Genomic DNA, 15,709 nt, shown 5'->3' with positions numbered 1-15,709 from the left:
GCTCTGTTTGCCCTTTAGGGTTAACCGAAGCTAAACATCTGGCGATCCCTTACTTATGATTAGAAATCTTGTCCTCTCCCCAAAGTCCAAGCAGCATAGGGGATAACCATTTCTTCTTGAAAGGGATTTTTATTCCTTTCCCCCAGAGCTCAAGATGATGGGAGGAAGGTTTGTTCAGTCTTCTCTTCATGGGTGTGGAATGAATGATCAGCAAAGTCTTTTGCCCACTGTTGTTTCACAATGGCTGGTCAGATATCTATAGGCCTTCGTTTGCTGGAGCAGAGATGACACCTCTTGTGGTAAACTAGCATTTCACAATCAGTAATGCTTCTCTCCTGAGGGGCTTACAGTTTTAGAGCAAACACTTAAATATTACCTTACAGTGTGGGATACAGATAAGTGAGATTAATGCATGCAGCAACTCGCAAACATTTCATAAAGTCCAAACACTAAACACATCTTTAGAAATCTAATACCTATTTTAACAATTCTAACTCTCATCTCTGTGTTAGTATTGTTCAAATAGATATTAGCAGAGATGTTTCGTGAGCCAGACTGATCTCCAGCTACGCATTTGTCAGTGTTCAGTGACGCTTAGGGGCCTTGACGTGAGCTGGCACCTGGTCTGCCAGCGTCACACATCTTCTCCCAAAATTAGCCAAAAAAGGTAATATTGGCCTGAAAGTAGAAAAGTTAGGATGAGGGCCGAGGTAGATATTTTTCTACCAAATCTGAAGTGAATCAGACAAATGGTTCCTAAATTATAACCTAAAGATAAAGGTGTTCACCAGAGCTGGGAAAGTTCTTTACTGGGTTTCTTGTTTGCCACTTTTCAGGTGAGAAATGAAACTTAGTTTACTGGATTCCCTTAGCTGAGATCTGATGCCCAGCCCCCAGTCGGTTACTTAGCCCTGGTCTACACTACAGAGTTAGGATCGAGGTAAGGCAGCTTACATTGACCTAACTCTGTAAGCATCTATGCTAAAATGTTGCTCCTGCCAATGTAACTCGTCCGCTACACCAACTTATTAACTCCACCTCCACGAGAGGCGTAGCACTTTGGTCGACGTAGTTAAATTGATGCAGTGTCAATATAGACACTATGTTGCTTACATCAACTGTTTCTGCGTTTCAGAAGCCATCCCATAATGCCACACACTGACAGTTAAGTTGGTGCAAGCTCTCCTGGTGAGCACATGCACTGCCAACACATGGAGGGTAGTGTGGACATGCAAAAGTGATTTAACTACTGCAGAGGCTGTCTGTCGATGTAAGTTAGGTTGACATAATTTTGTAGTGTAGACATACCCTTAAAGACTACATTCATAAACTTCATCGGTGGGATCTTATCAACTGGAAAAAAATAATTCTCCCATCGAACAGCTCATGAGAGGCCTGGTGCACCTCCTAAAGCTCATGACGCCCTGAGCCCTTCTAAAGTTTCTGCAGCCCTGAGTACCTGAAAGTTGTGAACAAGAGGATATGTGTGTATGTTTATATGCCACTGTAATTGCTACCACCACATCGGAGGTAGCCCATAGGAAAAGGGTGAATGAGCTCCGAGTTCCTCCTCCCCCCACCCAACTTCAGGTCTCGTCTTAAAATCCTCCAGTGGATTATAGGAGTAGGACCACAGGAGGTTTATTGGGTGGAAAAGGCAAGAAGTGTTAGTGATTGTCCACTGACTTTTCTTGAGCACCCTTCTCCCTACCTGCCTGTTCCTGGCAGCCCTTCCTCATTACCTGATCTCTGGTATGGCATCATGGGGAAATGGGTCTCTGGAAGAGATGGTGTAGTAATTGGGACCTATTCCAATTGTGACCTGACCTGTGGGAAAGGGGATAGAAATTGATAAAATGGTTCTATTACCTGTAGTAACAGAGGGCATGTGGAGGCAGAGGGCTATTAGGGAGAAATGGAGACATGGGGGAATGGATCCTTGCTGAGGGGAAGAGGGAGGCTGCCAGCAGCTCAGGGTTGGTGGGGCGGTGGGAGCATTTAGAAGCAGATCAGCATGCCTGAAGAAAGCAAGAAAGTATATAGTCTGTTAATGTTTAGGTACCAAATTACTTAGGGTACGTCTACACTGCAGGATTATTCCAATTTTACATGAACTGGTTTTGTAAAACAGATTGTATAAAGTCGAATGCACATGTCCACACACAGCACAATAATTCGGTGGTGTGCATCCATGTACTGAGGCTAGCGTCGATTTCTGGAGCGTTGCACTGTGGGTAGCTATCCCGTAGTTCCCGCAGTCGACCCCGCCCATTGGCATTCTGGGTTGAGATCCCAATGCATGATGGTGCAAAAACAGTGTCGCGGGTGATTCTGGGTAAATGTCGTCAGTCATTCCTTCCTCCGTGAAAGCAATGGCAGACAATCATTTCGTGCCCTTTTTCCCTGGATTGCCCTGGCAGACGCCATAGCATGACAACCATGGAGCCTGTTTTGCCTTTTGTCACTGTCACCGTATGTGTACTGGATGCTGCTAACAGAGGCGGTACTGCAGCGCTACACAGCAGCATTCATTTGCCTTTGCAAGGTAGCAGAGATGGTTACTAGTTGTTCTGTACGGTCTGCTGTGCCATTGTAAATTGGCAATGAAATGACGGTTATCAGTCATTCTGTACCGTCTGCTGCTGTCACGGGTGCTCCTGGCTGACCTTCGCTGAGGTCGGCTGGGGGCGCAAAGACAAAAATGGGAATGACCTCCCGGGTCATTTCCTCCTTTATGTTGTATCTAAAGAGAGTCAGTCCTGCCTAGAATATGGGGCAAGTGTACTAGAGAACCAGTGTATCAGAGAACCAGAGAGCACAGCCGCTCCGTGTCAGATCCCACAGAAATGATGAGCTGCATGCCATTCTAGGGGGTGTCCATGCAACAACTCCACCCGTTGCTTCCCTCCTCCCCCAACCCTTCTGGGCTACCATTGCAGGGTCCCCCCATTTGTGTGATGAAGTAATAAAGAATGCAGGAATAAGCAACACTGACTTTTTAGTGAGATAAAAAGAGGGGGAGGCAGCCTCCAGCTGCTATGATAGTCCAGGCAGTACAGAATCTTTTCTTTAGACATGAAGGGGGGTGGGGGTGGGCTGATGGAGTTCAGCTATGATGAGGACGGTTAGCAGCCGTTCTGTACCATCTGCCGGGAATAACCAGGAGTCATTCCTATTTTTACCCAGGCGCCCCTGGCCAACCTCACCTGAGGCCAGCCAGGAGCACTCACGGGCTGATGACGAGCACATTACCAGTCCTACTGCACTGTACCGTCTGCCACCGGGGAAGGGAGGGGAGAGGATGCTGCTGTTTATTGCCCCAGCACTGTGTCTACCAGCAGCATGCAGTAGACATACAGTGACATTGAAAAAAGTCAGCAAACGATTTTTTTCCCTTTTCTTTCACGGGGGGCGGGGAGGGGGAGTAAATTGACGATATATACCCTGAACCACCCTGGACAACGTGTTTGACCCTACAGGCATTGGGAGCTCAGCCAAGAATGCAAAATACTAAATTGATGGACATTGGTGATATTAGGAGGCAGATATGACAGAGTGGCATTCAAACTGCAGCTTGTCTGTTTTCTGGCCCATACTGCAATTGCCTGCTTTTCTTCGGGACAGCCTCTGCATATTGGGTTTAGGTACCTAAGTATATAAACTGTAGGTGCAGTTAAAGAAGCTTGCTAAAATGCAAATACTTTTTGGAGACTGCGGGGACTGTGGGATAGCTGGAGTCCTCAGTCCCCCCTCCCTTCCTCCACGAGCGTCCATTTGATTCTTTGGCTTGCCGTTACGCTTGTCACACAGCACTGTGCTGTGGACTCTGCATCACAGCTTGGAGATTTTTTTCAAATGCTTTGGCATTTCATCTTCTGTAACGGAGCTCTGATAGAACAGATTTGTCTCCCCATACAGTGATCAGATCCAGTATCTCCCATACGATCCATGCTGGAGCTCTTTTTGGATTTGGGACTGCATCGCCACCTGTGCTGATCAGAGCTCCACGCTGGGCAAACAGGAAATGAAATTCAAAAGTTCGCGGGGCTTTTCCTGTCTACCTGGCCACTGCATCTGAGCTGAGATTGCTGTCCAGAGCAGTCACAGTGGTGCACTGTGGGATACCGCCCGGAGGCCAGTACTGTCGATTTGCGACCACACTAACCCTAATCCGATATGGTAATACCGATTTCAGCGCTACTCCTCTCGTCGGGGAGGATTACAGAAATCGGTTTAAAGAGCCCTTTATATCGATATAAAGGGCCTCGTTGTATGGATGGGTGCAGCGTTAAATCGGTTTAACGCTGCTAAAATCAGTATAAATGCCTAGTGTAGACCAGGCCTTAGTTGGCTTTACACTGTGTGCGCCTGATGTGCTTGTGTGACTACACAGCTTTTCTCTGATGGGATCTACCATTAACAAAACACTTGTAAACTCATGTTACAGCAACCATTTCTACCTCAGCCTTAACTATACTGTCTTAACCAGCTTGAGCATAATAAAGCAATCCTCTGGAAGTTTGGCTGTGAGAGTATTGTACTTCATTAAAATTGGCTTGCACTGGAAAATTTCCATGTAGCACAAGAACATTACGCAAAATTCTCTTCTACAAGCATCAAGTGCATCACTCTATTGAGGACCTAAAAATATTATTGATGACTCACTTCTCTGAGAAAACAGAACAATTTCCCACTGTAAACATGGGAGATGAAGAGAGAATATTCAGTCACTTCAGAAAACACGTTTCATCTGATTGCCAGCAAAGACACATCTACCGAGGAAAATGTGAATCAGAATCTGATTCTTGTTGAGTTGCATAAGGGTATGATATTCTACTGTTCAATTACAGTCCACTTCACTTAGATTCATTGTCCACTTATTCACAGAGACGGGGGCCAAGTGATTGCTCAGCGCATACCTATTGTGCCTTTAGGTTTCCCTAGTCTGTATACTGTCTCTAGACTAGATGCCTCCATAGAATCAGGAAAAGATGACAATTATGAAAAAGATTATTGCACTGGCAACAAAACCTTCCAAATTCCTCAACTGGAGAAAGGTATGAGATGAAACATGGTACAAGGAAACTCTTGTGGTATTTAGAATAAATCAGGGAACTCTTGTGGTATTTGGTAAGTGCCAGAAGTGAATGTAAAACTATCTTAGTTGAAATTAGCACTTAGGTTCATATGGTCATGATGGTCTTGGGACTAGACAGGTAGGCAGAGGACATTATATTTCAGTAAAGTGTTTCAGAAATGTGATTTCATGTTTGGGCTTTATATTTATGTTGTCGTTTAGAAACATGTTAAAGGGACAGCTTGGAGTGGAGGCCGTTTAAAAAATGAAATAAAAGTAGATTCAACGGAAGTCTTGTCAAAACAGGCAGGTTTCCCTGTCTCCAGTGGCTCTGGAAGATAGAGAAACATGCTGCATCTTCTCCCCTTCTCTCTTTCTCCCCCCTCCCCTGAACAGAGCGGCAGAAATCCAGGCCACTCTGCCTCCTCACTTCCTGGGAGTGGGCAGCACCTCTCTGGCTCCTAGATCAGGATGGGGTGAGGGAGGGGAGTGTTTGGCAGAGCACACAAGCTCTCTGCCTTTCTGGCTTGTGAAATGGACAGGGCCCTTCTCTGAGGACAGCCAATAAGGCCTAAAGATTCCATCTCATTTCGCCTGAAATAGAATTTTCTTTATATTTGTTCCCATGAAAATTTTTGCATTTTTGTTATTTTGTTCCTCTTCAAGACTAAACTTTTTCTCAGAAATATGAACATTTTCATGGAAAAGGGGTCCCTTTTTTCTGCCAGCTCAGTGATCTGTACTATTGGGTACGATCTTGGCCCTCAAATACTCTCCCCTGCCAATGCCTATGGTTTACAATTACTTTGCTATTTTTTTAAAAAGTCTTTCTCTCTCCTGTGCCTGTGTGAAAGACCCACAACCAGGAGAAAACAATTGATTGTATTTGGGGTGCTGTTAGGTGCACAGAGGAAACAAACCAAAGAAAAAGAATTCTCCAGTCTTTCTGTGCTAGTAATCTTAGAGCAGGCCTACTGACAGCAATTCTGGTGGCCAGGGCCGTCCCTTGGGGGGGGCAGGGCCCAGGACAGAGTGACGAATCCGGCAGTGGCTGGGGCCCCTGAGTCCTTTTAAATTACCCAGGCCCCTGGGCAAATGCCCCCTTTGCCCCCTCGCCTGGTCTGTTTTAGAGCTTGTCTACATGAACAGTTAGATCGTTGCAAGCTGAGGTGTGAATCTACCGTGTACACCCCGCTGATGCACATCAACAGTTTGTTAGAGTACTTCAGTCTAGTCTTCTTTGAAACGAGACTGGCTCAAAGTGCATTAATGCAATTTGCTGCAGTCTAGTTGTTCATCTAAACAAACAGTGAGGTTTTCCTTGTAAGTTCAGATAGAAATGAGTGTTTCAGGTTGATGAAGTCTTGATAATGCACCAAGACCACTTAGAGATTCATGAGTCTGCTCCACAGCCTGAGCTAACAGCCAGTTGGCTTGTAGCTCATGCAGTAGAGGCTCATGTACTAAGCTCCAGAGGTCCCCGGTTTGATCCTGACTGCTGGCAACAGAGGCCTGTCAGTGTTACACATGAGCACTGCTGTCTCACTCTAGGTGTGTAGGTGCCTAAGCCCCAGAGTGATGCACAAACCAGGGGAAGATAGGCATTCGCTTGCCTGAAGGGCCCAATCTGGTACATGTGCTCAGATGTCACCTAGGAGATCAGGCTACATACGTGAGCCTGCAGAAAACAGCCAGGGGACACCTTGCTCATAATTTATAGCCCAGTGGTTAGATCACTCACTTGGGATGTGGAAGATCCCCAGTCAAGTTCCATCTGTGTCTGATGAGGAGAAAGGATTTGAAGAGGTATCTCTTACCTGTCAGGGGTGTACCCTAATCACTGAGTTATATGTTTTGATGTGGGATCCCTTCATCTTCCTCCATTGAAGCTATTCCACTGTGAATTAATAATGAAAGAGTCATTGGCCAGAGAAAATGAGCGAGCGTCAGAATTGACTCTGTAGCATGGTAGTTAGATGTGAGATACAGAATCCAGTCCCCTTGCTCCCATGAATTTTTTAAATTGTTTATTCAAGTGGATTAGCTTTAACAGGAGAGGGTAACCCACATCAGAATATCCCATAGCCCAGCGGCTAGGGTGCTCACCTGAGAAGCGACAGATCTGTGTTCAACTCCCTTCTCATTAGGCAGAGGGAGACTTGAGCTGGGGAGTCTCCCACATCCCAGGTGAGTATCCTAGTCGCTGAGCTAAAAGTTATGCGGAAGGTCTGCCCCTTCCCCTGGCTCTTTGAAAAACAGCATTGGCAGCTAATGCCAAAAGAGGGTTTGAAGCTGAGAATCCCAAGCAGAGAGAGGCATAGAACACCCTTAGAGGAGCAGGGCTTTGGACACACTCTTAGCTTCAGTACCTCCCATTGGATAGCCTAGACTGGGAGCCACCTACCATGCTGTTTTTGTGAATCCCATCCAGAGGCACTATCTGTCTCTACTCATTGTATAGGGATCTTAGTGCCGAACTCTAGCTTTGTGAATCCCAGTGATTTTGTAGGAACTAGGACACAGAGTGTTGCCACGCCAAAGTTTCCTTGTGAAAATGGCTCCTCGTGCCTGGACTGGTTAATCATGGACCCGTGTTGGCACAAGGTTTAAAAGTTCAGAAGCAAGTGCTGTTCTGTGGGATGTGTAGCGCTACATCATCATCTCCTCCTGTTTCCAATGCCAAGTTTAGGTAGGGTTTTGGTACTTAGACTGCCAACCACCTCAAGTCTAGGCCCATTTTATAGATGGGGAAATGAGGCATAGAGGGGCTAAGTGACTTACCAAAGTCTGAGGCAAACCAGGGACTTGAACCCAGGTCTCCCATGCTCTAAGTGAGTGACCTAACCACGAGGCAATCCTTCTTCTGGCTTTTTTTATCCTAATCCTAATTCTACAGGCTTTATTTATTTTGGTGGTGTTCCTACGTCTCAGAAAATAAGAATAATCTGATACTTTGTAACTGCGGGAAGTGGTGCTGGAAATAGGGAGACTTATTTGTGTATCAATTTTATACATTTGAGTGACTCCTGGAGCATCTCTCCTTTCAGCCAATTTAATACTTGCTCAATTTTGTAACCTTTTATTGCAGAAATGTGAATAATACGATAAACAGCAGCTCTTGCAAGAAGGATTTACAAACTGAGTCATTGATCCAGTTGTCAAAATTAGCATCATTGTCTTGGGTTTGCCACTTTTCAGGTGCTGCTCAGATACCCCAGTATTGGGAGTGGTATAGGAACTTATTTAGAATAGCTGTCTTTAAGAACAGCAAGTGGAGACAGAACTTCCACTAGGACTTCCTCCTTCTATGCTAAGTATTTGGGGTGATGGAGTGGGGAGTCTCACTGAGGCACAAACAACTTGTATAGTTAACTAATTCATTCTAAAGGAAATGCTTGTAAATTAAAAGAGAGAGAGAGCCTCAGTAAGATATGACTGCTCCAAGGTGGGTCTTGACTATATCAAATGAAAAATCAGGTGTTTTCTCCACATTTTGGTATGCTTCAAATATGAAGTTTTATGCTACCATCTCGTAGAAGCCAGTACACCACAGCTATTTCCAGGGAAACTTGAGTTGGGGCAGTAGATTTGGGATTAAACACAAGTAAACAGCAAAGAGCTTCAATGAGTAACTTTCACCATCTTTTAACATACAGTCATTTTTTCTCTCATGCTGCTAGGTCATATAAAGCTACAAAATACTAAATTGATGGACATTGGTGATATTAGGAGGCAGATATGACAGAGTGGCATTCAAACTGCAGCTTGTCTGTTTTCTGGCCCATACTGCAATTGCCTGCTTTTCTTCGGGACAGCCTCTGCATATTGGGTTTAGGTACCTAAGTATATAAACTGTAGGTGCAGTTAAAGAAGCTTGCTAAAAATTTGTACCCATTCTTGTCAGTTTTTCCTTTGTCTAGAAATAGTAGATAATGACCTGCTTTGAGAGAGTGGCGCAAACTCCTGATGGATTCTAATGATGGTGGTTTTTTTTATGCAGTTGCTATGGAAACGAGCCCTTAAAGATCGCTTCAAATATGTGCGGAGACCAATTGAAGATGATGAGCAGGTTATAAGGAACAAATGCAAGTTTGGTCACAGGCGAGGACAGACAAAGAAATCTTCTGCTGAAAATAGATGTGATGAAATCCAAATGGTGCAAATAAAAGTAAGTTTTCTGGTTCCTGTTAGAAGGGAAAGTTAGTCCATAAATAACGTGAATGGGAAATATGTACCTTTGGCTCTACGGTGGCAGTAAGACACCACATGCAGAAGTAGGAGTAGCCTCACCCTACTTGGAGCTAGCTGTGCATGAGTGGCGCTCTTTGGGCCAAGGGAGAAGCAGTTGGGGCTTCTAAACTGTGGCGGGATGGTGGGGTTAGGGGTTTCTGCAGAGACGACTGATGCCTGCTGAGAGTGGGGGGCACAATTTAAAGGTTCACTCCCCCCAACAGCATGCCCCCCCTTGCCCTCAGTGGTCCCTCCCTGCAGCTCCCTGGCGTTAGCTCCACTTGGAGAGGCAGCAGCAAACAGTTGGGAGCTGCTGCTTTAGCTCCATGGGGAGAGACACAGCAGCAAAGGCTCCCAGCTGTTTGCTGCTGCCTCATGCCACATCCGCAGATTCCAACTTGCAGGGTCCAGCAACCGCCATGCAGGGAGGGAGCCTGAGGCACCATGTGACTGAGCAGGGCCAGCAAACCCTGGCAAAAATACGTGGGGGGGGGGGGGAAGACAGTCTCTACGCAAAAGAATAAATGGACACAAATCTGACATCAGGAATCATAACATTCAAAAACCAGTGGGAGAACACTTCAGCCTCTCTAACCACTCAGTGACAGACTTGAAGGTGGCAGTTTTGCAACAGAAAAACCTTCAAAAACAGACTCCAAAGAGAGACTGCTGAACTCGAATTAATACGCAAATTAGATACAATTAACAGGTTTAAACAGAGACTGGGAATGGTTGGATTATTACACTAATTGAATCTATTTCCCTATGTTAAGTTCTGCTCACACCTTCTATGGGTCATCTCAATTATCGTTTCAAAAGTTTTTTTTTCCTCCTGCTGATGATAGCTCATCTCAATTGATTTGACCCTTCCTGTTGGTATGAATACTTCCGCCTTTTCATGTTCTCTGTATGTATAAATATCCTGTCTGTGTGTTCCATTCTATGCATCCGAAGAAGTGAGCTGTAGCTAATGAAAACTTATGCTGAAATAAATTTGTTAGTCTTTAAGGTGCCACAAGTACTCCTGTTCTTTTTACAATTTTTCAGTCACGAGGTCCAGCCACAGCTGAGCCCTCCGTGTTAATAAGCCTACGTGTATATTTGAGTAGATAATTGGTGCCCTTATATCTTCACACGATAGTCCATCTGTGGTATGTTATAAGTAGTCTGTGTACTAATATATAGGATACATAGGTGCTTATGAATGTACGTATGCAGGTGTTGCATCTTTCTGAACTGAATTCTCTATTTATAGATGAAGCCATTACTGTCAGGTAAGTGACATAAAGGGCGTTAATATTGATGTATACACAGTCATAAATGCGTTGTGTTCTATTATGCTTTGCCAACTTAATACCACTTATATCAATGCTGCTGTTGAAAAAATACAGTTAAACTTTAAACCACCAAGTTATATCAGTATTTTGAAAAAGAAACATAATCAAATGTTTGGCCTCCAGCTTGATCTATATATTTCCCTCCTTGTATCTGTTTATGAAGTGTAGATGTTTCATTGGAGGAGAAAGATGGGGATTTCTTTTGCACAACTCCTATGTAAATTGTAATCTGGGGTTTGTGGATTACTGAAATTTTTAATCCAAAAATACATCTTGGTTTTGGAACACCCTAAAATCTGTTCCTTCCCTTTGCTTGCAGGTATAAACACATCCCTACTTCTGCATGTTCCAGTTGAAAGTTTTTGTACTTGCACAAAACAAGAGGCTAATATAAAAACCTTGTTTTCTTGGGCACTATACGTAGCGGAGAAGGTGCAGGTTGCCCTTTCCCTTCGTTCATGCAAAAGGGAGCCTTAATTTGTCTGCTATTACTTGGAAAGTACAAATGTAGCTCTTCTAATAGTACTAGCCTGCCCAGAAGGGCTCTCTCTGGTTAGGGTCCTAGCCTCACACCTGACATGCCAGCAGGGGAATATGGTGGAGTGCATATTACACCTTCCCTACAAGAGGAGAAAGAGTCACTGCTCCCTGTACTCCAATGGCTTTCACAGTTACACTGCTTTCTCCCTCTTTTGCCCAAGTGCTTGGTTGCTCCCTCTGACACAATGTTCAAAGCCATTATTTAGCCTCTGTTTTAGAGTTTATGAGGAAGGAAAAAGATCTCTACCATGAAGGAGAATTTGTTCAGTAGTCTTAATGTTATGAACATTTGCTACTGGCAAATTTCTGCTGTTCTGTGACGACCGCCTCCATTTGGAATGAGGGCAATGGGATGTGTAGGTCTCCCTCAGGGTAGCCCTCATTTTAATTATCTCATTTCTTCTTTTTCTTACATGCCACAGAAGCTTTAAATGCAAAAACTAACAGTAGTGCAGCCTTTAAGGTTAAAAAATCATGATAGCAAAATTAAGAAATCATAATTTATTTTAGCTTTTATTTGATTTTTATATATTAATAAATGTATCTGGCTCAGGTCCCTTAGACTATGATTTAGACATTACAAACGCACACTTTAACAAGATGTTTATTAGCATCCTTTTTGGCAAGAGCTTTGTGTATGTATATTTATAAGAACACACAGAAAGGCACCCATCCAAGGCACTGGGCACCATGTCATAAATTAAAATAGCAGAATACACATCCTTGTTTCATGTCTTTACAGAGCCTAATATTCTTCTTCAAGTGCTCGCTCATGTCCATTCCATTCCTAGTGTGTGCATGCCCACGTGCGCGGCCATTGGAGATTTTTGCCTTAGTGGTATCAGTAGGGTCGGCTGTGGTGCCCTCCTGAGTGCAGCACTCATGCGCTTGTGTATTAGGTGCTGCTGGCCCTAGGCCCTCTCAGTTCCTTCTTACCTCCTGTGGTGGTTAGTCAAAGCATCTTTTCCTTGCCTAGCAAGGACTAGGTCCAGCCTTAGGGTCTTGTAAGTAGTTGTTAGTGTTAAGTAGTTGGTAAGTGTAGTTAGAAGTTAGAGTTCCATTGGAGACTTTGCCCCATGCAAGGCATGCACCGATCTCCGGGATTTAAGTTTTGCTTGGACTGAAACAGGCCTGTGCCTGTGAGGGACCCCCACAGCAGCTGCCTGAAGTGCTTGGGGGAGTCACGTGTGAAGGACAAGTGTTGCATTTGCAATAACTTTTGACCCAGGACCCAGAAAGAGCATGACATCTGTCTGAAGGCCCTTGTCATGAAGGCTGCTCTCTGCCCGGCTTCTGAGCCTTCCCAGCCGGACTGTATCCCAGTACCTCAGCCTCGGTGCCTAGCACACCCCAGCACCGGGCTCCACCTGGCACCGCTCTCCGTCACCGGTGCCCAAAAAGAGTGCCAAGAAGCATGGCTTCCCAGCACCAGGCAAGAAAGGCCATGGGGTATCGTGCCTCCCCAGTCGGTGCTGGTAACCCCCAAAGAATCTGCCACTGACTCCCAGGAGTGGTATGGGACCCAGACTTGTGGCAGGGCTGACACCTTCCCAAGCTGTCCCAGCGCCTAGAGAGCAGAGGCCTCTACCAGTGCCACAGGAAGCGGCAAAGGCTCCCTGTGAGGTCAAGCCAGATATCAGGACCCCCCAGAGGGCAGTTGAGTGCTGCTGATTCCCAGAACCGAGGCAGCGCTCTCCAATTCCGTACCGCAGATGTTCGGCTTTGCAGCCCAGTTCCTCTCTGGCTTGCCCAAGATTACTGGTACCACGATTGTGGTCTCCATCCTCTCAACGCGGTTTGCCTAGGGGGAGGCACATTGTATCGCCGGCACTGTTCGCTCTCCCGCTGGTCGTCTTCTTGGCGCAGATCCTCACCCCCCACACCGTGGGAACGATCTCTGTCACAATACCAGTCCTCCAGCCCTGGCCCTCACCCTCCTATTTGATGCGCTGGTCTCCAGCGGCGACGGTTAGCTGACAGATGCAGGCATTGACGGCCCTGCTTTTCCTCCTCATTTAGCCATGAAGCAGCCATGCCGTGAGATGCAGGGAGCTGAGTGCAGGATGCAAAGTGTGACTGCGATTCTGTATGAGTACGTTGGAATGGAGAGGAAGAAGTATGAGAGGCTGAACTGTCAGCATTAGAAGATCGAAGAACCACACCAGGGCAATGAGAATGAGCTTGGCTCAATCTGCGTTCAGCTTGAGGATGACTTGTGGGATGATTGGGATCCAGGGGAAAAGCATACAGGAGAGCTGACTGAGATGGAAAGTGTCAGACAGGGAGCCTGGACTGTGGCCCACTCAAGAACAGAACAGATAACGTTTTCTGTTGTCCCTCATGGCCCTCAATCTTCAGAATGCCCCACATTGTGAAGATGACCCAGAGAACACCTGTCTTCACAGACTACTCATGTTTCAGGGGAAAATTCCTGATGAGTTGGTCTGTGAGATGATTCTGGACCCTGGGCAAGCAGTTGGCTGTCAGAGATCACACTCTCCTTGATGCAGAACTGCCACAACCAGTTTGCCTCCTGGAGTGTGCTCTCCCTTGCCTGTTCATATACTTAATTGTGGTGGTATTGTCGATAAGTATCTGAACCACTGAAGGGAAGCACGATAAACTGGAAGTGTCACTCACTACAATGAACTGAAGGAATTTTCTGTGGCTTGGCAAAATCATCACATGAAAGCGTCCTGAAGGTCCAGAGCAACAAAGCAGTCATTCTGAGACAATGCAGGGAGGGTAGTTGATAGAGTGACTATTCAGAGCCTCATGTATTTGCTATATTTGTTGAAGCCACAAAGGTCGAGAATGGGTCTTGCTCCTCCCTTGGATTTTGGCACCAGAAAGTACTGGGAATAGAAGTTGTGACACCCCCCACCCCCATCATGTGTTCTGGTGGAACCTTCTCCACTGCCCCCAAAGCCTGTAGGGAGTGAACCTGCTTGAGAAGCAATATCTCATGAGAGGGGTCCTGGAGGGAGCAGGGAGGTGGAGAAGAACTAGATGGCATAGCCCGATCTGATGATGCTTAAGACCGAGCTTTCTGTGTGATTGAGCCCCAAGCATTGTAAAAGCAAGCCAGCCTGTACGCAAAGAGAGGGGATAGGGAGAAGGGAACAATGACTGGAACACTGCTCTGGACCAAGGAGTAAAAATGGGTGCTTGGGGAGTGCGGGGGCAAGGCATGTTAACTGGTCAAAACCTGGACCACAATGTGTCCTCCTCTGGGACCTGTGCTCCTTTCTGCGGTAGTTCTGCTGTCTTGTGGGAGGGAAAGTCTTCCCAAATGTGAGCTACAGAGGATGCTGCTGTTGACCACTATAGGGGCACCTCTGCACTGCCACCATATACACCCCCTCGGACCATAGGGTAGCTCTAGAGTCCTTGGAGGAGTCCAGAGTCTCGTCTGTCTTGTCCGACAAAATGAATTCTGCCGTCAAAGGGCAAATCTTCTATGGCCCGTTGTACATTGGGGTCAATGCCTGAATTCTGCAGCCAGGATGCCCTTTTCCTTGGTTCCCACAGAAGCCATCACTCTGGCCAAAGTATCCGCGACATCTAGTGCAGACTGCAAAGAAGTGTTACCCACCAAGCAGTCTTTGGTAATAAATGCCCCAAATGCCTCCCTTGAAGCTTCAGGCAGCTGGTCAGCAAGCTTAGACATAGCTGTCCAGTTCACAAAATCATATTTGGATAGAAAATGCCTGCTAGGTACCAGAGCGCGTTGGCAAGGAAGAGGAGGTTAAAGCACTACATTTCCTTCCTTTTGTGGGTTTAATCAAGAATGCTATTGAAATATAGCTTATTAGTCAGTAATGAAGTGCTCTATCCTACCATCATTGCACGCTGGTAATGCCAATTGTTATTTAATTGGGAGCAGCACATATGTCAACAGCAGAGCAGACCCTTGCGATTTCACTGCTATCTTAGTTTTATGACACTGATCATTGTTAGCAGAGAATCGTAGCAGGAGTGCAGTATATTTAACTACAATATGCTTGTGGATGAATAGTTACTTTCATAGCCAAGCTGGCTGAAAGGAAAAAAATGGCTGTTTGATTTATGCTTATTAGGTATTCTTACACATCAGATACATCCGTTTAGATCTGGGAGTGGACTTAAATCTGCCCTGCAGGACTTTATTGTTCCCCGTGGTTATGACCAGGCAGTTCAAGGTCAGATCTGAGTAAAAACCCTCAAATCCCTGCGTTTCTCTATGCACTTTGTGGTAGGTGGTACTGAAGCCGGCATGCTCCAAGGGGTTCAAGGAGCACATTGTTAATAGGGAGGGTTACTCTCCCAGGGACAGGTGGCTGCAGGATATCCACAAACTCATGGATATTCTCCTGCAGGAACTCTGCTTGAATACCCAGGGAAGCAGCCAGGCAATGCAAAAGGTCCTGGTATGCCTTGGAATCCTCTGGTACTGAAGAAGAGGAAGAGCCAGATACCACAGAATCATCTGGCGATGAAGACAAAGCAGTCAACTGTGCCAGATCTGGATTCTTCTCCAGGGCTG

At 45.8% G+C, this 15,709-nt stretch overlaps 1 protein-coding gene across 1 annotated transcript in view; it reads left to right on the top strand.

The window, feature by feature from the left end:
* Positions 1–15,709, top strand: part of SAMD3 (sterile alpha motif domain containing 3) — a 101,820-nt gene that overhangs the window by 74,063 nt on the left and 12,048 nt on the right. Inside the window, exon 7 of the mRNA XM_030556296.1 lies at positions 9,078–9,245. Within this exon, the coding sequence (XP_030412156.1) occupies positions 9,078–9,245 (168 nt within the window). The remainder of the gene's footprint in view (positions 1–9,077; positions 9,246–15,709) is intronic.

Source organism: Gopherus evgoodei, chromosome 3 (genome assembly GCF_007399415.2).
Source record: "Gopherus evgoodei ecotype Sinaloan lineage chromosome 3, rGopEvg1_v1.p, whole genome shotgun sequence".
NCBI classification, from domain to species: domain Eukaryota; kingdom Metazoa; phylum Chordata; order Testudines; family Testudinidae; genus Gopherus; species Gopherus evgoodei.
Note: the sequence above shows the minus strand (reverse complement) of the source record. Positions and strands in the feature narration are given on the sequence as shown.